Source organism: Misgurnus anguillicaudatus, chromosome 22 (assembly GCF_027580225.2).
Source record: "Misgurnus anguillicaudatus chromosome 22, ASM2758022v2, whole genome shotgun sequence".
NCBI lineage: Eukaryota > Metazoa > Chordata > Actinopteri > Cypriniformes > Cobitidae > Misgurnus > Misgurnus anguillicaudatus.
The window spans coordinates 47,422,379-47,448,449 of NC_073358.2; the positions used below are offsets into that span (position 1 = coordinate 47,422,379).

The window sequence follows — 26,071 nt, forward strand, 5'->3', positions numbered from 1 at the left end:
TTAAGGCAGTTCCGTACAGCTGGGTGTAGAGGCATTTCTCCTTCTGACTTCAAGTCAGAGGTTTATCCAAACACACTATAAAGTTGCGATTGAGTCATTATTACCTCCAATCTACAACGGGTATTAACTCCAGTCATATTTTCAGTCGAGGTTATTCCTAATCTACCCCCCTTCGGTATATTTATAAAATATAATAAAAGACTTGACAAGGTTTAAAATGAATAGATGTTAACAATTTATTTTGCCAGGGAGGTTACACTTAAATCAATAATTTGGTTATTCAAATCCATCAAAAATATATCAAAACATTCACTAAAAGATCAGCATAGAAAAATGAACATTTCACAAAATACAAAGCATAACTGGCAATTAAAGACACACAAAGTGGTCTAGGAAGATTCTTTGTTAAAGATTTCTTCCATGATGTTTTAAAACACAAAGTGTGGGAGCTCCTGGTTACAGAATGGCTCCCAGAATATTTTGCCAGGCCACCTTTTATACACAGCTTGAGAAAACTACCAAAATCTAGTTTGACCTGTACCAAGTGATACTAAAGAACACCTGGTCAAAATCCAGTTTGACCTGTACCAAGTGATACTAAAGAGGACCTGGTCAAACTAGCCAGGAGTATCTTGGCAACTGGTCAAACTAGCTAGAAATATCAAGGCAAAACCCCACCTCTACAAGAAATGCATCTTCTATCCAAAGTTCTAAAACCTTAATCCATCTAATCTTAGACTTATAGGAATGAGACCTTTTTACTCATCGCACCATGACCTTTAAAATAATACTTAATATTAATATAAAATTACAATCTTAGAACCACAAAATATGTATACATTACATCATATATTTCAGCAGAAACTCAGTGATATGAGCCTAAAGGCTAACAGTGCAAAAGCCTTTGTGATGAAGAGATTAGGAGCACCAAGAGTTTCATGTCTGTAACCAGTTCTACCTAAGAGTCAAATTTGGGTTAGCAACACCACTTGAGGTTTAATTTTTTTATAGTGTCTTTTCATAATTTAAATTAAAGTTGATTATTTAACATCCAGTATTACAGCATAAAAGAAAAAAAATATATTTTGACCAATGCAATGTATGGTTGGCTATCGCTAAAAATATACTTTGCTACTTGGTTTTGTGGTCCAGGGTCTCATATAACTTCAACACCTCAGGTTGTACTCAATTTTCAGTTCATAACCTGTACTAAAGTCCTGCCGGCTGCCCTGGTGGTCACTCAGTAAAGTAATATAGATATCAGTTAAAGAGCAACTATTGTCCGATTCACGATTTTACATTTCCTTTGGTGTGTAAGTGTGTATTAGTACATGTTAACGATATGCAAAAAGTACAAACCCCAAAGTAAATGATGACTCCAGTTATCTTTTCCAACGTAAATCTCTTTTCTTGGACTACAATAAACACAAAGATTGTAGGCAAGAGTTTACTTACTGGGCCTGTTGATGTAAACAAGACTTTGAGTCACAGCCTGTAAATTAACTCCTGTTAGCACTGCATGTGACCAAATCTTTCAAACATGGTAAGGAGCGCCACATTTCAAGCAGACGTCAGAGATAGTCAGGCCAATTACAACGTACAGATTAGCTGGCCAATCAGGGACACAGTGCTTTTCAGATATCTGGGCCCGTATTCATAAAGAATCTTAATGCAAAAATTAGCTCCTAGTGACGCAATTCTAAGAAAATTCTTATAAATTTGGGCGTTTACTCTTAAAATGAAAGAAAAAATCCTAGTAAAGAAAAAAGTAATTCAGAAAGCATCTTAACCATTAAAAGAGGTTTTAAGGTCAAAATTGTTAGGAGCACGGACGAGGACTTTTAAGAGGCTTAAGAGTTTTTTTAGCAACCGGGAAAGTGGACAAAACACGAAGAGGGAGACAAAAATGTTGCACACAATGCATGACAGTAAGTTATAACATGCAACACATTATCGTACAGGAATCATGTTTATGACCAATCTTATTAGAGACACAATAATACAATATAGCGCCATACATTAAAGTAATCACTACATTAACTACACTAACAGATTCGGTAACTATATATATATATATATATATAAAATGGGTAAAAGTATACATGTGATTTCAAATTGATGGCTAATAATAGATCCTATACTTACAAGCCCTCTTTTTCTTCCTTCTTGGACAACCAACCAATCACAGGGTCAACCTCGCCTCTTTACTAAGATAAAAGTTTTTGTCTTGCTTTTTGAGTTGCTCTCAGATCAGTCCCGAATAGCTCTTAAGCTAAGACTCCTACGTTAAAGTTTTTAAGCTAAATTAAGAGTTTTCTGAGAGGACTCCTAGAATCTTTATGAATACGGGCCTTGATCTATACATTTGCAGTCCCTAAAGGGGGTATTTCTAGTTTAATCACCCTATTATGATATTTGAGTTGTTTATCCTTAAAGGCGGAGTCTACGATGTTTGAAAAACGCTTTGGAAAAGGAGACGGGCCGACTACCAAAACACACTTATAGCCAATCAGCAGTAAGGAGCGTGTCTACTAACCGACATCCTTGCCGGGTTGCGTATGTGTGGGGCGGGTCTATCAACAGAAGGTCTAGATTCTATTGGGGTAGGGGCGTGCTTGTTTAGGTGATTTCAAATATCAACATTGGCTTTCAAACATCATGGACTCTGCCTTTAACCTGCTGTGTTATTTCAAGAAATGAGGAGCTCAGATGCAAAGGACGATAAACGCCACCTGCGTCAAAAATGAGATAATGATATTAACTGAATGCTATCTGCGCGTATTATACATTCATCACATAATTTTAAACCTGATTAATCCCGGCCTCAGAATAATCATTGTCTTCAAACTGTGTGATCATAGCAGGACTAGTATTTTCTGACTCGAGGGGTCCAGGTCCTGCACGTCAAGTAATTCTCTTGCTCCACATGCCATTGAGACCGTTATTAAAGGGAACATCTGTCACACCTATCTGAAACGTACTGTTATCTACCTGAATTCTAGCTGACCTGTCTCGGATCTCACTTGACGTCATTCGCATTTGTCATGAACCATCAGAAGAAATGCTGGAATATGCATTTAGAAATGTGTCAGCATCTTTTCACTCACATTGAAAGTTAATAAAAATTATTGTATACTTGCACACTGAAAGGGATAAAATGCTTTGTTTCTGTGCTGTTTGAGCATCACTTATGAAATATTTATGAAGTTAAATGGACCAGCTTTTCACCAAAAAATTAAATAATAAATTGCAAACAAGAAACATTGTTTTTTTTTTCAAACTAGGAATCTGCTGCATGTGTTAAAGATTGACCCTGTATGTGAAAGACCAACATTAGTAACAATGAAGTTTCCATGGCAACCAGAGGTAAAATGCATGCAGAAATAATTGTTTCTCTCATACCTGACCAATTAAAATATCACTTCGTCTGATTACCTGTAATACACAATGGCTTAAATATTATGCTAAATGAGGAAATATATGATGTGTGCATGTTCTCGTTTTATATATTTCAGCTGTATGCAGACAGGAAACGTGGCAATGTGTTGCAATGTAACACTACCCACAATCCCACGCAAACTGAAAAGATTGCTATGAAAAGAAACGCGTAAATAGAAACATTTGTAATCTTGGCTTAAATCTTGAGTTTTGGCAACTTTCAATGAAATTCTGCATGTAAGCGTTTGCTTGATTGTTGCTGAGTAAGAGTGTGTATGAGAGAGAGATGAGCAACATTGCAATGTTTTATTAAGGAAGCAGATGGCACTCAAGTCGGAAGTGACTGACATAATGGCTTAACCGTGGTGGACGAGCTGTGTGTGTCTTTGCATTTGTTCACGTCACAGATTGAAAATCTCACGAATGTTCCCATGCGTAGTCTCGGTAGAATACTCTTGGGTTTGTCTTTTAGCATACATTTTTTACGTGTAATTTTAAGTCAATACATGAGCCTTATCCAAGCTTAAAGGGACAGCTCATCCAAAGATGGCAATTTTGTCACCTTTACACAACTTCATATTTCACACCTGTTTGACTTTCTTCTGTGAAACACAAAAAAAATGTTAGAGACTGACACACTTGGTAACCATTCACTATTATTAGACACGTTTCCATTACACTTCAAATTGCACAAATTGAAATAATTGTCACATGAACATTCTTTAAGTATGTTTGATTGGAGGTCAAAACAGAAGAGGTGTGTTCGACTTCATGTGACGTTGCAAGAATCGACAAGCGCATGACATAAAAATGTCGACAGCTAAGCTATCGAATTGCTCTTGTGCTATTGTGTTTTAGTTGCATAGTAAGGATTAATTGCAGACGGACCATTAAATTATAAAAAATAATGCATACCCAAGGTTCGCGGAGCCGTTACACCACGGGTAGGGCTGTCACAATGATTAAATAATCGTCTCATCACGATTGTTTAACCTCATCCGATGATTTTAGATCACCGCAATGATTGCATATCTCTCTAAAAACACAAGGGGGAGCTGCAGCACCTGTATAAACGAGACCGTATCTGATGGCGCTTCTTAACTGACAGTCTAATGCGATACATTGCAAAGCATTCAATACAGTGGAAAAACAATATTTAAAAAATGCTGCAAAACTTTGATAAGCAGTATGAACTGCCAGGGAAAACATTTTAAAACAGCAATTCCAAATTTAGGGAAGTGAAGGATGCTATTCTTAAGGATCTGTAAGGAATTGATTTTTTGCAACCACTACAGACATGTGGTCCAGTACTAATTTAACCTTAGTAGGATTGGCTACTATTTAAGGCTATTTGTGAAAATTATTTCATGAACAAACAAAAAAATAGCAATTAAACCTCAATTAATCGTCATAACCGCCAGAGCCCTAAAACAGGCAATTAATCGCCATAATCATCACAATTTATTAGTCAATTTACTGTCAGCCAAATCCCATAATCGTGACAGCCCTAACTGCGGGTGTGCATTATTTTCAAATAATTCAAAGGACCGGAGTCAATTATTCCGCTTATACCACGGTTACCACAAACATTGCTCTGGTGCTTATTTTTAAGACATTTAACAAGTTAGGTGTGCGGTTATCGAAACATAAAGCATACCCGTGGAACATTTCTCAACCAATCAGAATACAGCATATGGGTGATTCTCACGAAAACTTGGTTTTAAAAATGTCAAGCATGAAAATGTAAAAATTGCTTAAATTTACTTTTTTCCCACCAGACATTGAAAAACAAAGTCTGGAGTAAATGGGAACATTAATTTAAAAACTTTTACTTATCATTTAACACTTTTTGTAACATAATTTTAAAAATTAGTCTTAAAAAATCTCATTACCGCAACAGTCAGAAAACATCAACACTGACATATTTTCAAAATGACAAACCTGAAAGAACATAATTTGGAGATTCTGCACATGCATTTAAAATCAAAGTATTATACTTCTATTAATTAAATTAACATTTAATAAGCAACTGTTGCGGTAATGATAATTAAAATGTCGTGTAAGCATTCTGACAAGACAATATTTTAAATTAACTGTAAAAAAAATGATCTTACCTGGTAGCCATCTTGAAGTAACTGGTCCATGTGCTTGGTCACTCAAAATCAAACTTTATTAAAATTCTGTATGTGTGCTTAAACTGTTCTCAAAAAGTGTTGCGGAGGATGAGAACATCAGGCATGGACACATCATTTTCCTAATTTTTCTTCATTATTATTATACATGAATATTAAGTAAATATTTTTTCTGTCATCTAAAGTAGTCTAGCAAAACATCCATTTATTTTTTTTCTTAATATTTCTGTGTTAATTTGATTAAATTACGCCATAACGCATGTTCAAACACAGCCGGACACATTGCGGTAATGAGAATTTCAGCAGAAAATGAGATAAAATTTACAATTATAAATTCTTATGTTGAAATCACACATTGTGCAAGGTAGAACACAGTATTGTGTTAATTCTGATGCTTTTTAATGTTACTATATTACACATTTTAAAGCTAAAATCATTAGTGCCGTGGTGTTTCAATGGTTTCATGAGAATCACCCATATAACAGACACGTGGTGTAACATTAATTAATGTTAACACTGTAATTTGTTTTTATTTAAAACAATGTTAAAGTTTTGTGCAAAACTTTAGAGTGCACCTATTTCATTGCTAAAAACAACGTTATTTTGTGTATTTGGTATAATACAATGTCTTCACATGGTTTATGGGTAAAAAACACACACTGTTTTCCTCAAATGCATTTATTTTGTATAAAACTCATCGATGTGTCCCTGATTGGCCTGAATACCTCTGACGTTAATGTGACGCTCCTTACCATGTTTGAAAGATTTGGTCACAATGCAATGCTGACAGGAGTTAACTTAAAGGCTGTGAGTCTGAAGTGGGAGGAATTATGCTAATAATGTCAGTCTTCTCTACATCAACAATCCCCGAAAGTAAACTGTTGCCTACAATCCGTGTGTTTGTTGTAGTCCAAGAAAAGAGATTTATGTTGGAGACAATAACTGGCGTCATTGTTTATTTTTGCGTATCATTAACATGTACTAATACACACAATCGTGAATCGGAACATAGGTGCTCTTTAATGGAAACCATAAGACAGATGCAATGAAAGTGAAAGGTGACTGCAGCTGTCAGTCTCTAAAATTTGTGTTTTTGTCTCGCATATGAGAGAAAAGTACTCCATCCAGCTTATTATGTATCAGTTTGCTCCCTGTGAAGATACTGACATCATGAAAAAAAACATCTAGCACTGTGTGCAAGGTTGCACCATAAGTAAAATCCTCTGCCTGGTTTTGAAGATTATATTCACTTATACTGCCTAGATAGTCTTATCTAGTGTACAAGAGCATCTCGCCAGAAGGGAAAAACAGTAAAACATGACCTAGGTTCAACTTCTTATTAAAAAAAAACTAGCCTCCAGTTTTTAATTGTGTGGTTGTTTCTAGAATTGTGTTTTTGAAGCAAAATGTGTCATGGAAACCAATGCAATCTTTGGTGGATTAAACTTGATACAGTACAATGTGTGCCGGAACTTTTACTATCACAAGGTTAAGCTCAGGGTTAAACTGAAAACGTGTTTATGCAGTTTACTGTGTATGCATTTACAGTAAAACAATCACAAACGTATTGTCTATAAAGGTTTAAAAAGATGATAAAGGCAATCCAGCTCAGAGCTATGGAATTGGTGATGTACTTTTTAAATATTTGATAAAGAATGCCTCTAATGCACATATTTTAAACCATATCTGTTTATGCCAGGTACAGTACTGTTTTTTTTAACGAATGCCAAACACCAATCCAATTTTTTTACCAATTTAATATTGTTGTTGACCAAAGAGAGAGATTTAATATAACATCAACATTAAAACTGATGGGTTTTTGCTGCATAATATAGCTTACTAATGTTTTGCATTGTTATAAATTGAAGATGATTCATTGAAAATGTGTTTTTTATTGTGTGGGATTTATTGCTTTAAGTAGTCATCCAAAACAGGTCACATTCAGCTTTGATGACTAAACTATTACATTTGTCATTTGTAGATTAATTAGTTTATTAAATGACTAATTTGGTTGCCTTTTTAACAGTAAATAATCCAGGTGAAATTTGCCAACATGGAAAAAAACATACTTTAGTAAATTGTACTGTAAACTAATTATTGCACTTTCTTAATTTATGCTACTATATTCTGTACTACAGGATACTCTAGATAAATTGTAGTAAATACTATAGTGTATTTTAATATGTATTATGCTAAGCTTCAAAACCAGCATTTTTCACTACAGTTTACTTTAGTAAATGCTAAAGTATAGTGTTTGTTCATGTGTTGGGTTCAAAAAGAAATGATTGCATGCATATGTGCATATATAGCAAATGCACAAATATTTGTGTTAAAATATTTTTCCTCCTCATAGATGCCAGTGCACAGTGTTTGTAAAGCCCACCCATCGAGGGAGGCAGTGCGTCGCGAGGGCGCGCGGAATAAATGCTCGCGCACCGGAGCCGCAGGAGCGCAGAACGGCTTCACGCGCGCTGCGTGTTTATACAGCGAGACGCGCGCGGACATGTCACGCACCTTCACAAGAAAACTCTGACTCGTGCATCGGAGTATTGACAAGAGGATAATAAAGAGGTTTTAGTCATTATTTACAGATTTCTAAAGAGAAAAGGTAAGTTGTAATTCTTTTATGACTTCTGTGAAAGTATGTTTTATTTATCGATTTCACATGAAATGCATTTATATATAGATAGTGTGATATAATGTGCATGTGCGGTTAATATAGCAAGAATGTATAAGGCGTGCCAGTTTATATCTCAGGAGCAACTGGTGTGTTACTGGATGTTGAACATTGATGATGATGATAATGAATGCATGCTGTTGCGCATACCAAGAAATTACTTACATCTTTATTTAGCAAAAATAAATGATTTAGCATAATTGATTGCATTTTTTGCACAGATGTTTATTTGAAAAAAAGTGCACATTTTCCTATTTCTTTGAGGGCTGTTTTATAAGGTTGTGGTATTTTTTGCGAGATTAAAAATATGCAAAATATACAAAAAGAGCAAATATGAGCTTTGCAAGTAAATGTTCTTGTAGGTATCTATGCATTTAGTTGCTACAGGTTTTGCTTATGTAAATATATAGAAGGCAACTTTAAGGCTTTCCCATTAAAGAACAGTTGCTTTTCATCTGTAATAATGAATTTACTTTGTCACTAAAGCATCTATGTGGTCAAAAATTGATTTGTTGTTATGTTCAGCATGTGTTTTAAGAATGCATCATTACTTCTTTATATTTAGATATTTATTGGCTGTTGTCATTGTTTATTGTGTTGGTTATTGTACGGTTTGTTTATATGTTAGTAGTCTAAAAATATACACACTGTACCGGGTGAAACTAGGCAGTAGGAGCTATTTCTGCCTGATGCAAGAAATCCCTTAAGTTAAGAAACCCCCTATTTATAAGATTATCATCTGGATTTCTTAACTGAAGGGGTTTCCTCCAACTAATGCTCCTTAAAATAATTTTGGATACTGTAACTTAGTCAGGTTGATTAAAATAAGATTTACATTTTACAATACCACTTTAAGCAGCGAATATCAACACACCATGTGCTCTTTATGAGGTTATGCATCATACATTGTGCACAAAATATAATTGCATTATTTGTTTCTTAGTTTTAATTATTATGCACAAATAACTCAAATAAGTATTTTAAGAGAAATTGCTCATAAAGGGACGAACCCAGCCAGTTGGATTGTAATTTAACCTACATGTATGCTGGGTTGCTTTACTCATTGTTGGGTCAATTATAAACATTCACTTGGTTAAATTAACCCAACGGCTGGTTTTGTCCCCTTTTGACCAAACGCTGGGTTAAAAATAACACAGTGCCCAAAGTTGCAGATCACACTGAGGCTGCCTTGCAATTGAAAGTTGTCAGTTGTTCCTTTTTCCCGTTTTTCATTACAGTACAAAACGGTCCGAGCAGTTGTAATGTCTCACTTCAGGACTCCGAAGCCGAATTAGTAATGTCGAAATTGGTCAATTATCGCTTACACGAGGCCGTATGAGTTTTGTGCTGCCAAGAAAGGCGAGGTGCAGGGTGGCTGTAAATTAGAAGCGTTTCTTTAGATGAACATTTTGTTAAGATTAAGCAAGATGATGATGCACACTGAGGAAATGTTATTGGCCTGTCAATGGAAAGGAAGGACTGAATTGAAGCTTGTATACCGTGAGTCACTGCTGAATCATTGAAATTATTTGTTAAAGAAATTATTGTGCTAAACCGAATGACGTCTCACAAATAATTTTTGGCATTTACGGGTTCTTGTTATTAAATTGTTACTTATTTCAAGTGTACGAATATTTCCTTAAATGTCAAAAATGGCATTATTGGGAAAAAAACATGTATTTAAGCCACATGTCTTTGATCCACAATCTTCTTTGTCACATTCAACTCGATTACAGATCGACGGTGACGCACAGTACGACACAATGCAGGAATCTGAGCCCAGCGTGTGTCAGCTGCAGCCCAACATCATCTCCGTCCGTCTCTTCAAGAGGCAAATCGGTGGGCTGGGCTTTCTGGTCAAACAGCGGGTGTGCAAACCTCCCATCATAATCTCTGACCTCATTAGGGGCGGGGCCGCAGAAGAATGCGGGCTGGTCCAAGTCGGCGACATCATCCTGGCCGTTAACAACAAACCCGTGGTAGATATGAGCTACGAGCTGGCACTAGAAACCCTGAAGAACGTGTCGCCAGAAACTCACGCCGTGCTGATACTCCGAGGACCCGAGGGCTTCACCACTCACCTGGAGACCACGCTCAGCGGAGACGGAAAACCCAAGACGGTTCGGGTCACCAGGCCACTCATCCCCGCTCCGTGTAGGCCCTGCGAACGATGCTCGCCCCTCACACCCAACATGACCAAAGAGCTCCGAGCTATCGAGAACCTGTCCTCCGACTCCTCTACCAAAAAACCTCTGATTCCACTGCTGGCCCAGGACTCTTTGCTCAGAGAAGGAGGCCATTCCACCCTTCTCCTTAATGGGGTGGAGGACAACGACCTGTTGAAGGAGATCGAGCCTGTTCTGAAACTCATCAAGAACAGCAAAAGAGAGATGAATGGAGAAGGTCAGAGAGTCGTAGAGAGGAAGGATGCAGAGGTGCAAGTGGAAAGGTGAGCGACAATGGACACATGTGATGTACTGTATATTGATCTGGAAAAACTGTATCTGATTGGCTAACTTTATGCAAAGAAAAACAAATTTAAAAAGTCTATAGTCATCGATAATGAAAATAGTGTTCAATGAATGTCATTATCAATATATTTGGTCTGTGACATCACTTGTCCACCTTCCCACTATAAAAGCACAAGCTGCATGGTTATGTGTTCCTATAGCTCAGTGGTACAGCACTGCGTTAGAAATGCAAAAGGTCATAAGATCGAACCCAGGGAATACACATAATGATAAAAATATGCCTTGTTATGCACTGTAAGTCACTTTGGATAAAAGCGTCTGCCAAATGCATAAATATTAATGTTCAAATCTGCTCCAAACAAAGACAAAGTCACTTATATTAAATGAGGGGATAAAACTTTTATTAACAAACATTGCTCTAAATACTCTGCAGTAGAGGTCTTCACGGGTCCACTTACATCCGAAAACCCGGGGTTCGACCTGAGACCCAAGTGGGTTTGGATCTAAAAGTTTAACTTGTGCATCGGCCTCGTGTCATTAAAAATGATTGTTGTCATTTAAAATTGCCGTCTTCTTCAGATAAATGAAAAAGTGGGACAAATTGGATGCGAGGCCATGGATCCGAGGATGCAGATTGCACACAAGTTGGTGCCGTTTACATTCTGGTCCAGTCGGGTTAAAACATTGCCACTGGTTCGGACTCGGTTCTAATTTTCCTGTGTTTGTCTCGGGTTTGGTCTTTCTTATAAAAAATTATTTATGCACGTCGGTAAAAAGTGATTTGGGTCCTTGCTTTGGTCTGCAGAGTAAAGGTCTTCTCGGGTCCAAAGACATGCAGGTTAGGAGAATTGGAGATGCCAAATTGTCCTTCCCTAACTTGTGTGTAGATAACCGTGTGCATAGATTAAAGGCGGAGTGCACAATGTTTGAAAGCCAATGTTGATATTTAAAATCACCTAAATAAACACACCCCTACCCCAATTGAATCTGGACCTTCTTTTAAAAGACCCGCCCCACAAATACGCAACCCGGCAAGGATGTCGGTTAGTAGACACGCTCCTTACTGCTGATTGGCTATAAGTGTGTTTTGGTAGTCGGCCCGTCTCCTTTTCCAAAGCGTTTTTCAAACATTGTGCACTCCGCCTTTAACTGGTTCCTAATATGAATAGCCATAGATGCTGGAATGGTGTTAAGTGCTGGGCAAAGATTCATCGCGATTAATCGCATACAAAATAAAAGTGCATTTTTGTGCTGTGTGTAATAATTATGTATCTTTAAACACATACATATATACATTTCAGAACATTTTTATTTACACTCACCTAAAGGATTATTAGGAACACCTGTTCAATTTCTCATTAATGCAATTATCTTATCAATCAATCACATGGCAGTTGCTTCAATGCATTTAGCCGTGTGGTCCTGGTCAAGACAATCTCCTGAACTCCAATCTGAATGTCAGAATGGGAAAGAAAGGTGATTTCAGCAATTTTGAGCGTGGCATGGTTGTTGGTGCCAGACGGGCCGGTCTGAGTATTTCACAATCTGCTTAGTTACTGGGATCTTCACGCACAACCATTTCTAGGCTTTACAAAGAATGGTGTGAAAAGGGAAAAACATCCAGTATGCGGCAGTCCTGAGGACGAAAATGCCTTGTTGACGCTAGAGGTCAGAGGAGAATGTGCTGACTGATTCAAGTTGAAAGAAGAGCAACTTTAACTGAAATAATCACTTGTTACAACTGCGGTATGCAGCAAAGCATTTGTGAAGCCACAACACACACAACCTTGAGGCGGATGGGCTACAACAGGAGAAGACCCCACCGGGTACCACTCATCTCCACTATAAATGGGAAAAAGAGGCTACAATTTGCACAAGCTCAAATTGAAGACTGGAAAAATGTTTCCTGGTCTGATGAGTCTCGATTTCTGTTGAGACATTCAAATGGTAGAGTCAGAATTTGGCGTAAACAGAATGAAAACATGGATCCATCATGCCTTGTTACCACTGTGCAGGCTAGTGGTGGTGGTGTAATGGTGTGGGGGATGTTTTCTTTGGCACACTTTAGGACCCTTAGTGCCAATTGGGCATCGTTTAAATGCCATTGTTTCAAACCATGTCCATCCCTTTATAACCACCATGTTCCCATCCTCTGATGGCTTCGTCCAGCAGGATAATGCACCATGTCACAAAACTCGAATCATTTTAAATTGGTTCCTTGAACATGACAATGAGTTCACTGTACTAAAATGCCCCCCACAGTCACCAGATCTCAACCCAATAGAGCATCTTTGGGATGTGGTGGAACGGGAGCTTCATGCCTTACTGAATCAATGCTACGTAGACTTAAGGCAGTTCTGAAGGTGAGGGGGTCAAACACAGTATCAGTATGGTGTTCCTAATAATCCTTTAGGTGAATGTATATATCCATTTTTTTGTTTATATATAATATAGAATATGCAAAAAAACACTTTTATCTTGTATGCGATTAATCACGATTAATCTTTGCCCTTAAACAAACAAACAATAAATCATGTATGCATTTTGGAAATGATACAGGTGTGGTTGTTGATAAATCATAATGCTACACCAGGTATGATCATGGGTTCAATTCCCAGGGAGCACAAAAACTGATGGTCACCTTCAATGGACTAGGTCTCTTTGGGTAAAGGTGTCTGCCAAATGCATAAATGTAAAAATAAAGCCACGCGGTAGTCATTTCCCATTTGTGATTATATTATCCGGTGCCTCTTGTGAGTTCAGTTAGTCTAATCATACAGTATGCTCTTCAGATAGGAATCTAATTTGGGTATTTAACTCAAAATATTCTTTTCCCTTCAGGCGAAAACCTTCAACATCGTATTCATCCTCAGAGTGTGAGTCATTGCTTTGAAAACCAGTAAACCACTTACCGCGAATACACAACGTTTGGAGCTAAACAAACCTAAACAACACGTGCATACGTGTTCGAATAAAGGTTATGAATGCGTCTTCTGTTTTGGAGTCCACTAACCTGATTTTATTTAACCTGGACTTTTGCAACCAACATCACTTATTCCCAGAATGCTCTTGCTGTAAAGCTCCAGGTGGTAGTAGATGAGTAATGAGAAATACAACAGGAAATGACATCAGCGTTATTAAATCTGAACACAAGCACGTAAAAAGTTTGCTCTTAACATTATTGGTTTAATGTTGTAAACAACACACAAATCAAATAGACATCTCAGTTCATAGACTTTATTTTAAATCATCTTCATCCCAATATAGACTTACGCTTGCTCAGTTCAAATGTGATGTTAGAAATGTTCAAAAAACACATAGGGAAGACCAGGTCTCCTTGTGACATTTTTACGTATTGTGTGTGACAACTTTCCCATACTTGACTTGGGTCTTCTTTCAGTTTTAACACGTATAGGTATGTGTGACAACTTACCCCGACTTCACTTGCTGTGTAACATTAATATTAACAAGTGTAAAATGTGTCACTGGTGTTGATATGAATTGAGGATATTGCAACGGTCAGTATGTCTGCCCTAGTCCCGCCTTCAAGTAAAAACAGCCAATTGTCAACCTTTAAAAATATTAAATAATTGCATGTGCAGTATCTGACAAGTCTTGTTCCAGCAAGGAGGTGTTGCAAATATTGTTGCACAGTGAAGCGTCTTCCTAAAAATACTTTGGTAACATTACAGTCCTGGTCTTTTACATTCATTATTCAGAATTATGATTTATGGCTCATATACTGTAAACCCCTTTCACACAGTGTGTTGATCCCAGAAAATTGCCATAAAATTTCCAGAGATCAGGGAGCTTCTCGCTATCCGTGCTAAAGCTGAAATCATTCGCCAGATTAAAGTTGCATTGTGTAACTTTAAGAAGGATCTCTTGACAGAAATGCAATATAATATACATAACTATATTATCTGTGGTGTATACATAATGAATGGTTATGTTTTTATTACCTTAGAATGAGTCGTTTTATCAACATACACCGCGGGTCCCCTTACATGGAAGTCACCGTCATGTTTCTACAGTAGCCCTCAATGAACAAACTGTACAGAGCTCGTTTCATCCCTGCGTTGTCTTAGACGAAGACTTGTTTGTCTTGTGGCGGCTACCATATGCGTTTTGAAATTGAGGGGTGAGCTGTTGGTTGCAATTCGCAATCTCACCACTAGATGCCGCTAAAATTTGCAAACACCACCTTTGAAAGAACATTACACAATTTGCTAGTTTATAATTGAATCAGAAAAAACACATGTGTGGTTTCTCACGAGACATAAAGGGACACTAAAATGTCAAACGTAACAGATTCTTCTATTCCGTCTATTCCGCGGAATGCAAATAAGTGGGCGTGGCTAACTTTGCCCTCCCGCATGTTAGACTGAGTGTAGTGGTGTCTGGAGAAGTGGGTATACTCTTAGTTTATGCCCCCAGTAGAAGTGGGTATACCCCATGCCATCAAATAAAGAGGTGGGTATACTCCGTATACCTGTGTATACCCTGCACTACACCACTGTGTGACGGAGAAACATGTAAAATAATTTACTCATAAAAAATTAACGAGTTATTTGTGTAATTTTTATAATAAGTGCCAGTGAATCCACCGCGGGTCTCGCAGCGAGACTCTCGCGCTCGCTCTCTCTCTCTCTTTCTCTCTCTCTCTCTCTCTCTCTCTCTCTCTCTCTGTGCTCAAGCAGCAGCCGGCCGGTCTCTCGTGTGCAGAGGTCTCTAGGCATACGCAAGGAGCTGCGACGGCAAATAAAGAGTTCTTCTTGCACATAATGCTAATAGTTGTAAAGTTTTCTGAACTTTAAGTAAGCTAAGACAAAACTCGCGTTTATATCAGTGACACGTGCGCTGCTGGAGCGATATAGTTTGACGCGCCATTTGCTTATAGTACACCGGAAAGACGAGAAAGAGACTCAAATGTTCAGGTCTAATAGAAAGTAAAGGGCGTTAAGACCTTAAAACAAACTTTATGATCATCACATCATAGCACCTGTCACATTTATAATATCTAGAGCTTCTTCTCTCATATACAGGTATTTATCCTGTCTGTAGGTTTTTGCATATATTTATACCTGTTAATTTTACATATTGCATATGTTTAATGTAATGTATGCATAAATACAAAATACAATGAAGCCATACTATAGCTTCAATAGTCTATAAAATTAATAACTCAATTAAAAACAAGATTCTGTCTTATCAAGACTTAATCTGTTGTCATCTTCTGGGCATTTTCACTTTAACATTATTAACTTTAAATTGCTCATATTTTAAAACTGCGGTGAGCATTAGCATTTAGTTAAAAGCTATAGTGAGTGGTGAATTTCTGTACATTTTTATAATCAAAAAACCATATAAACTGAAAAACATCTATACCGTGAAATATTCCGTTCCGTGAAATAAAATGACTCATTCCGTGAAATAGATTTTTGGCCATTCCGCCCACCCCCTACCCCTACCGTTTACTGTATTTGCGCACTTCATGGATTTTTTCCCCTAGCGTCTTAAGTTTTTTTTAAAGGGACACTCCACTTTTTTTTAAAAATGCTAATTTTCCAGCTCCTCTAGAGTTAAAATTTGATTTTTACCTTTTTGGAATCCATTCAGCCAATCTCGGGGTCTGGCGGTACCACTTTTAGCATAGCTTAGCACAATCCATTGAATCTGATTAGACCATTAGCATTGCGCTAAAATTACCAAAGAGTTTGGATATTTTTTCCTATTTAAAACTTGACTCTTTTGTAGTTACATCGTGTACTATGATGGACAGAAAATTAAAAGTTGCGATTTTCTAGTCAGATATGGCTAGGAACTATATTCTCATTCTGGCGTAATAATCAAGGACTTTGCTGCCGTAACATGGTTGCAGAAGGCGCAATGATATTACGCAGCAGCCGAAAAATGTCCCCTTAGTAACTTTCAATGGCAGGGGACTATTTTCCGGCAGTGTGTAATATCACTACGCCTTTTCCTTGATTATTACGCCAGAATGAGAGTATAGTTCCTAGCAATATCTACCTAGAAAATCACAACTTTTAATTTTCTGTCAGTCTTAGTACACGGTGTAACTACAGAAGAGTCGAGTTTTAAATAGGAAAAATATCCAAAGTCTTTGGTTATTGTTTTGCGCAATGCTAATGGTCTAATCAGATTCAATGGATTATGCTAAGCTATGCTAAAAGTGGTAGCACCAGACCCGAAGATCAGCTGAATGGATTCCAAAACTCAAATCAAATGTTTGACTGTAAAATTCGTTTTTTAAAAAAAGGGAGTCCCTTTAAAACAAACTTAAGATGCTGGGAAAAAATCCATGAAGTGCGCAAATACACTTACAGTAAATATCACGTCACGCTATTACAGGATCTTTATGGGATATGTGTAAACGCACACACAGATTCCCGAAAATCACCAGCTGTGTGAATGAACCAAAATCAAACGACCCTGAGGCAAATCCCGGACACATTATCAGTGTATTTTCCATAACCTGTGTTTGAAGGCTATAGAGATATATGCACAACATTTATCAGGTTCCCAAATGCAACTTCTCTTTGAAAGTGTGTATTTGGTGTGTGTGTGTGTGTGTGTTAGATTTCATATTTATTATATTCTGGATGAATGTCCATATTACGCTTTAGTGAACAATAAGCACAAACAGGCTGTGTGACAGTGAGAAGCTTCTAGCGACATTAAATATAGCATAAATGATAGAAGATAGACATGCATAACATTGTTTTTTGTATCACTCGAGTTTTGACAGTGAGCCGTATGGTCTCGAACCTAAATTTATTGTTATAGTAAACCAGAAGATGTTATGATATTGTTAGGATAAATTGAAAGCAGTTTTCATCTTGAAAACAATTTGATTATTTTATTGGCCACTGCTTGTGACCATTGCGGGATCAGTTGACTTAACCGAATTGTAAAGACCAAACAACTCCTCCACACTGTTTAAATCGGATTAAACAAAACTGATTACCTCAAGACCTTATGCATTCTAGACAGCAGCTGTTTGAATGTCTGTAACCAATTTTGTGTTTCCCATATAAAGCCAATCACGCTTCTCCCTCTTCTCACATATAAAGGTGTTACTATCAATCCCATCATGCATTGCAACATCACCAAGAAAAATGTGTGATGTTCCGGAGGTGTTTATAAAACATTTTGAATCTGCATATGATGATTTGTTTTATATTTTTTGTACCTTACAGTAAAGGCATAGTTTTGTTAACATTTGTTAACATGCACTAACAACAATAAGCATGACTTATAGTCTATACACACTTATAGTCTAAGTTTAACTAAATTACTGTACAAGAATAAAGAAAAAGAAAGTCATTCAATGGCTAGTTTGTGATAAAAAGACGAGAAAAGTGTTTGGAGTGGGTGCGCATGCACTTGTTTTCTTCGGGCTTATGTTAAGCTGTCAGCTAAACTGTTTGTGACTTTCAGAGACCTTGGTGTGGAAAATGGACAGAACGCCCAGCTGGCGTCGGATAACGACAGAGTGTTTGATGACCTCTGGAGAAAGGACAACATGCCTACAGTGCTAAACAACCCTTACTCTGAAAGTGACAAGGTAAAGCATGGACTAAATGACTTCGCACATGGCTGTGATGGACTGCTGAGTTGAGTCAGCAGTCTGTCGTTATTTGTTTCACAGTTTTAAAAGCGCGGTAATATGACACGTACTGTAAATATAACTTTACCTGCTGTGGGCAAATACCTAATAGTTGTAAGCCTGATGCAAGTGAAAAACCTTTTAACTTCCACGAATAACATCTTTACAAACCTGTACTGTAAAATATAAAGCGGTGGTTCTCAACTGGTGGGTTTTTAGGTCACAGGTGTGTTTTGATCAAGTCACAAAAGGCAGGAAACAATGATAATGCGAATGATAAAGTGTAGCTAAACATATAATTGTGCTAGTTCGGATAAGTGTTACAATATTCCAAGTTGAAAACTGCATCACAAGCATCTTCGACATCTGACTTATATTCATCCATGTGCCACAATTTTCATATATTCCCGTGTTTTTCATGGAAAGTTTCCAAAAAATTCACAATTTTGCAATCCCTGGTTAGGATAAGAAATTAATAGGCTGTCTGATGGCGCAGATGATTACCAGATGGCTCTTTTGTTGACGTCTTTGCATCTTATTAAAACACTATATTTTGCCAGTACTGTATTTTGTACTGTATTTTTGATTTATCTGTCATTTGGCACAAGCTATACACTCTAAAAAATTTGCTGTAATTTTGCAGCTGGTTGCCAGTAACTTACTGTAGAAGTCAAAAAATGTTTCATGTTCATTTAACTTTGAACAAAATGTTGCCAGTAAATAACATAAATGTAAAATCTACAGTAAGTTACTGGCAGCTAGTTGCCAGTAATACCCATTAAAACTGTAATTTCTACAGACATTTTTTACAGTGTAGTTGCAAGCAGAAGCCAGCATGGACAGGTGTGACATGCCCTCAACCTTTAAAATCATGAATAAGACTTAAACAAAAAATACATTAAATATGAGTTCACTTGCAGCAATGTTTAAAGTGCTTTGTGTAAAAGAGATTTATTGGTGTTTGAGATCATGAAACTAAAATTTTAGAGGCATTTAAAGTCCCCATGTAGTTGATAATTTTATCAGTTAACTCTTTCCCTCCCAGCGTTTTAAAAAAAGTTGCCAGACAGCGCCAGCATTTTTCATTATTTTCACAAAAGTTTAATGCCTTCCAGAAAATGATCTTTTTTAAATATATAAACATACAATATATTAAATGAAAAAACAGAACCTCTGCTTCATTTGTTTTCTTTTTATCACCTCTCAAATATAGGTAGGTTTCTTCAAAAACACCAAATTTTGACCAAAAAACTGAAATAATTGCATTTTTATAAAGGACTTTTGACATAGATCAGATTCAAAGCGATGATCAAAACATACACAAAGTTCTTACTATTTGCCTAAGGGGTTACTTCAGTGTTTTATAAGTTGGGTAAGAGCGCCACCTGGTGGATAATATCGGAAATACGGATTGCCGGAAAAACTCGTCATTGGCGGGGAGAGAGTTAAAAACACCACATATAAACAATGATTAAAACTAGATTTTCACCACATGGGGACTTTACAATGCCAATCTAACAACGGTTTTATGTTTACACCAACCGCGTTTCAGGCGTCAAAATCCCGTCTGCCGTGCCTAGTTTGCCGCTTGAACAGTTTAAATGCATTGAATGCAAGTGACTCCGGGCAGGGCTGCCACTACAGCAGCAAGCAGGTTCCTGATTGGTTAGCGTGGCGTGAAATTCCACCAAAGTTCAAATTTTTCAACTCGGGCGTCAGCCGCAAATTCGCGTAAACGCAAAATGCACAAGCACCATTCGTGCGTACCGCGCACAACGCTCAATTTGTGCCTTTCGTGCGAGCTTCACGTGAAGACGCGTTGACGCGCGTCAGGAGGTCCCGCGGCGCGGAAGACGCGTTTCCGCCTCATCCGCGCCGCGGGACCTCCTGACGCGCGTCAACGCGTCTTCCCATTGACTTAACATTGAAAACATTCGCGCTTCACGCCTCTACCGCGATTGGTGTAAACGCAGCATTACACTGCACGCGTAGCGCCATTGTGCTTTCACACCAGCTGCGTTCGCAGTGCGTATCGTGCAGCTTACTACCAGTTCAAATTGCTTTGTTTTACATACTTTTATGAGCAAAACCTTCAAGGTGCTTTTCTTCAACGCATTCTTCTGGCAACAGCGTGTTTTTAAATATTTAATTGCTTTCTTTTAAATTGCTGAAAGTCATTGGGACTGCAATCACATTCATGATTTTGAGGTAAAATTTCCCTTTTTTGCATCAATCCACAAGCATTAAAACCATAAACAATGCACTGTCACTTTAATTGAAGGTTAGCAGCGTAGCAAAAATGGAGCCGACCCAAAACGATTGCAGCACTGCTGCTTTAGCACCGCTCCTGCTACACGAGTACACGCTTGTGTTGTGCATGCTTTAACTTGTTAACACAGGCGCCTAAAAACATGCGCTGCTTAAGCGTGCGGTGTGAAACCGGCGTAACTCGAAATGTCTTTATACGAACAGCATATTTGTTAGACAAATTTTTAGACAATAGTAGTGACAGCTCGTGACTCATCCAGGGGTGCTAATTCAAAATAAGTGTTCGGATTGTCGTGTGTTGCTTGCGTTTTCAAAATATGTGTTTGTTGCGTCATGTAAACCATGTACATCACGTGTTTTGTAAAAATAAGTGCCTGCTGCACACACGTCAAAACCGTTTATTATAAAAGAGACGCTCACATTCACAAAATACACGCAAGACACTCCCTTAACAGTAAACTCTGATTACACATGAGATTATGTGAGTATCTGGCAAACGCAAGCATCTCTTTTATCATAAACCCTTTAGATGCATCCTCAGAAGGCACTTATTTTGACAAGACACGTGATGCACACAGGATCTCTCGATGCGCATATTTTGAAATTACAAACCACACACATGACAGGCTACATACATGTTGTGACGAACTTCGCATCGAGCGCCACTGATAGTAATTCATTTTTGCACTTGATTTTGAGTACATTTTGTTTACATTCTGTATTCTGTAGGGTCACTTCAATGATCTCCAATGATGTTAAATCTGAGTCCTGAAGTAAAACCTAGTGGGAACCACTACTTAAAATATTTAGAAACTAGTACACCCCTATAAAGAATCTGTAATATAACATCAAACTCTTTTTATTGTCCATTAAACATTATTGTCAACTTAAGAACCATTATATCTTGTTGTTTAGAGTCATTAAATATATTATGTACATATATGTGTCTGTTTCAAGATATACAGTTCTACTTAATGGTCTCACTATTGCTGTTCAATAAGCTGTCAATTATATTTTTTATTAAAAGTTTTTACAGGGTGAACGCATGTAGCCATGGGAGCACAGTAAGATAATAATATGATTTCAAGCCCTCTCTGTAGCACCTGTCAAATGATCTTCAGTCACCGCCGGCTGATGCTGGTAGCGTGTGTCTCTGTGTTCCTGGTTGTGGGGGTAGCGGTGCTTGCATTTCACTCCGGCACATGACTGTCTCATCTGGCCACTTGTGACGCACCATTCCCCTGAAAGAAACCGGATGGATGGATTCCATCCAGGAAACCGAAGGAATGAATGAGTGCAGCTGTGTCATTCCTTTTTTCTCGTAATGTAGTCTGGTGGATGATTAATCACCCGTGCGTAAGATGAGGCGGGAAGGGTTTCGAGAGAGCGAGAGAACAAAACTGTGCCCAACAATCTTGAATATAAAGGTGCTAAAAAGGGTTTGTCATAAGGAACAACATTAAGTCAAAGTCGGTTCTTAGAATGACCATTTGGTTTTTTTACTTTTTAACTACAAAGAACCTCCCTACTGAAAAGTCCATTCTGGTTTTAGCTGGTTAAGATGGTGTAGCAGGCTGGTTTTAAAGGGGTTTTGCCCATTTTTTAAGCTGGTCCGGCTGGGGGGCCAACTATCCCAGCAGCTTGACTTGGCTGGAAGACCAGCTATGCCAGGCTGGGAGGACCAGCTTAAACCAGCTACTTGCATTTGGAATCCAAAGGCTGGTTTTAGGTGGTCTTTTCAGTAGGGCTTTTGTGGACTTTAAAGGTTATTTATGAAACCATAAGGCCTGACAAACAACCTTTTAGGAAACTTTTTTAAGAGAGAAATAACATAATGCCAACCAATATCTAAATATTTGTTATATCTCGAGATATCTTTGAGATCATTTTTTTCACATCACTACACTGTAAAAAGTAAAAGTTTTACAGTGTACAGTCACATACACTGCAAAAAATGACTTTCTTACTTAGTAGTTTTGTCTTGTTTTCAGTAGAAATATCAAAAAATTCTTAAATCAAGATGTATTTTCTTGATGAGCAAAATGACCTAAGAAAATAATACTAGTTTTTAGACAAAAAATATACAATTTAAGTGAATTTGTGCTTAAAACAAGCAAAATTTTCTGCCAATGGAGTGAGAAATTTTTACTTAAATTAAGTGTTTAAGAAAAAAGAAATCTTATTTCACAATGTTTTTTCTCACCCCATTGGCAGATAATTTAGCTTGTTTTAAGGACAATTTCACTTAAATTGTATATTATTTGTCTTAAAACTAGACTTATTAACTTAGGTCATTTTGCTCATCAAGAAAAAACATCTTAATTTAAGAATTTTTACATATTTCTACTGAAAACAAGACAAAAATACTAAGTAAGAAAGTCATTTTTTGCAGTGTAAGAGTTTAACTTTATGCAAATGAGCAGAGATGCATGGTGTTAACTAACAGTGGTAACAGCAGACGGCTAAGATAACTTTATCCACCTCCAGCTGGACATAGTACTTGAGTAGGAAACTTACTAGCCTGCACTGTAAAAAAAATTTGCTGTAATTTTGCAGCTTTTTGCCAGTAACTTACTGTGGAAGATAATGTCTAAAAATGTTTCATGTTCATTTCACTTTAAACAAAATGTTGCCAGTAAATAACATAAATGTAAAATCTACTACTACCCAGTAATACTGTAATTTCTACAGAAATGTTTTACAGTTTGCCTAACAGGTTATCCAGACACCTCAATAATCTGAGATCTACAGAATATGTAACAATATAAGCTATAATTCCCACTGATACCATCAGCAGGTGTTGTTATGGGAAATCAAGTTGTTTTATCTTTCTGGGTCAAGCTGTGAATAAGACGGCTTGTGTTTTGTTTTTCGAGAAGAAGAAGAGGAAGAAAATGATCAACAGAGTGTGTGTCTCAGTGAGAGCAAAGGTGGGAAGAACCGAAATGATGTTTGTTATCACCCTGCACTCTCTCTGATAAAATTCAGGTGTTGTAAAATTGTCCAGGGCAAACAGCAGCATCCTGCATAATTTAAACCTTAATAAGGGCAAAATCACCCGTTGGAGGTGATGCGAAGCAGAACCTTCGGTGATGAGGCTGTTTTTGACGATCCACATAATGGATAAACTATTATTTAAACATCTGAAATTATAATTATGTCATGCCTCCGTTGCATCAGTGCTTAATGAAATACCAACTTTTTATGTAGCTTTTTAAAATATGTCATGTTTTGTTATACTTTGTTATGATCGTTGACAGTGATGAAATTAAACATTAAAAAGCATCTTTTTCTGCAGTTTTAAATAAATTAGGGTCAAGGTGGATTCTGCACTCTCATAAAAAATGTACAAAAGTTGTCACTGGGGCGGTACCTTTCAAAACGTACACTTTTGCACCTAAAAGGTGTATACTATTTACCAAAATGGTACATATAAGGACCTTTTAAAAGGTACAGTTCCAGTGACAATTTTTGTACCTTTTTTACTGAGAGTCTGGTGTGAAGCTGGATTCTGGTGTGAAATTGGATTTTGGTGTGAAGCTGGATTCTCCTTTAAACATAAATTCTGGTTTAATTGTGGATTCTGGTGTAAATGTGGATTTTGGTGTAAATGTAGATTCTAATGTAAAGTTGGATTCTGGGGAGAATTTGGATTCTGGTTTGAATGTAGATTCTAATGTGAAATTGGATTCTGGTGTGAAAATAGATTTTGGTGTGAAGCTGGATTCTCCTTTAAACATGGATTTTGGTTTAAAGGTGGATTTGGATTTTGGTGTAAATGTGGATTTTGGTGTGAATGTAGATTCTAATGTGAAATTAAATTCTGGTGAGAATTTGGATTCTGGTTTGAATGTAGATTGTGCTGTGAATTTGGATTTCGGTGTGAATGTAGATTCTAATGTATAGTTGGATTCTGGGAGAATTTGGATTTTGGTGTAAATGTACACTGTAAAAAATTTCCCTGTAAAAAAACGGTATTATGCTGGAAGCTGGATTCTCCTTTAAACATGGATTTTGGTTTAAAGGTGAATTTGGATTTTGGTGTAAATGTGGATTCTGCTTTGAATGCAGATTCTAATGTAAAATTGGATTCTGATGAGAATTTGGATTCTGGTTTGAATGTAGATTCTATTGTAAAGTTGGATTCTGGGGAGGATTTGGATTTTGGTGTAAATGTAGATTCTTATGTAAAGTTGGATTCCGGGGAGAATTTGGATTCTGGTTTGAATGTATATTCTAATGTGAAGTTGGATTCTGGTGTGAAACTGGATTTTGGTGTGGAGCTGGATTCTTATTTACACATAGATTCTGGTTTAAAGGTGCATTTAATTTTGATGTTAATGTGGATTTTGGTGTAAATGTGGATTCTGCTTTGAATGCAGATTCTAATGTAAAGTTAGATTCTGATGAGAGTTTGGATTCTGGTTTGAATGGAGATTCTAATGTGAAATTGGATTCTGGTGTGAAACTGGATTTTGGCGTGAAGATGTGTTCTCCTTTAAACCTAAATTCTGGTTTAATTGTGGATTTTGGTGTAAATGTGGATTTTGGTGTAAGTTTGGATTTTGGTGTAAATGTAGATTCTAATGTAAAGTTGGATTCTGGGGAGAATTTGGATTCTGGTTTGAAAATAGATTGTGCTGTGAATTTGGATTCTGGTGTGAATGTAGATTCTAATGTAAAGTTGGATTCTGGGGAGAATTTGGATTTTGGTTTAAATGTAGATTCTAATGTGAAGTTGGATTCTGGTGTGAAGCTGGATTTTGGTGTGAAGCTGGATTCTTATTTACACATAGATTTTGGTTTAAAGGTGGATTTGGATTTTGGTGAAAATGTGGATTTGGATTTTGGTGTAAATGTGGATTCTGGTGTGAATAGAGATTGTAATGTGAAATTGGATTCTGGTGTGAAACTGGATTTTGGCGTGAAGCTGTGTTCTCCTTTAAACATGAATTCTGGTTTAAAGGTGGGTTTAATTTTGATGTTAATGTGGATTTTGGTGTAAATGTGGATTCTGCTTTGAATGCAGATTCTAATGTAAAGTTAGATTCTGATGAGAATTTGGATTCTGGTTTGAATGGAGATTCTAATGTGAAATTGGATTCTGGTGTGAAACTGGATTTTGGCGTGAAGATGTGTTCTCCTTTAAACCTAAATTCTGGTTTAATTGTGGATTTTGGTGTAAATGTGGATTTTGGTGTAAGTTTGGATTTTGGTGTAAATGTAGATTCTAATGTAAAGTTGGATTCTGGGGAGAATTTGGATTCTGGTTTGAAAATAGATTGTGCTGTGAATTTGGATTCCGGTGTAAATGTAGATTCTAATGTAAAGTTGGATTCTGGGGAGAATTTGGATTTTGGTTTAAATGTAGATTCTAATGTGAAGTTGGATTCTGGTGTGAAGCTGGATTTTGGTGTGAAGCTGGATTCTTATTTACACATAGATTTTGGTTTAA

General features: G+C 37.1%; 1 protein-coding gene across 2 annotated transcripts in view; it reads left to right on the forward strand.

The window, feature by feature from the left end:
• nos1 (nitric oxide synthase 1 (neuronal)) overlaps nucleotides 1-26,071 on the forward strand; it is a 93,197-nt gene that overhangs the window by 6,018 nt on the left and 61,108 nt on the right. The window contains exons 2-5 of one of the 2 annotated variants that reach the window (XM_073861134.1): nucleotides 3,285-3,366; nucleotides 7,924-8,178; nucleotides 9,984-10,696; nucleotides 18,180-18,306. In XM_073861134.1, the coding sequence (XP_073717235.1) occupies nucleotides 10,011-10,696; nucleotides 18,180-18,306 (813 nt within the window). In that variant the 5' untranslated portion in view covers nucleotides 3,285-3,366; nucleotides 7,924-8,178; nucleotides 9,984-10,010. The remainder of the gene's footprint in view (nucleotides 1-3,284; nucleotides 3,367-7,923; nucleotides 8,179-9,983; nucleotides 10,697-18,179; nucleotides 18,307-26,071) is intronic. The other variant, XM_055198433.2, reaches the window with a different exon arrangement.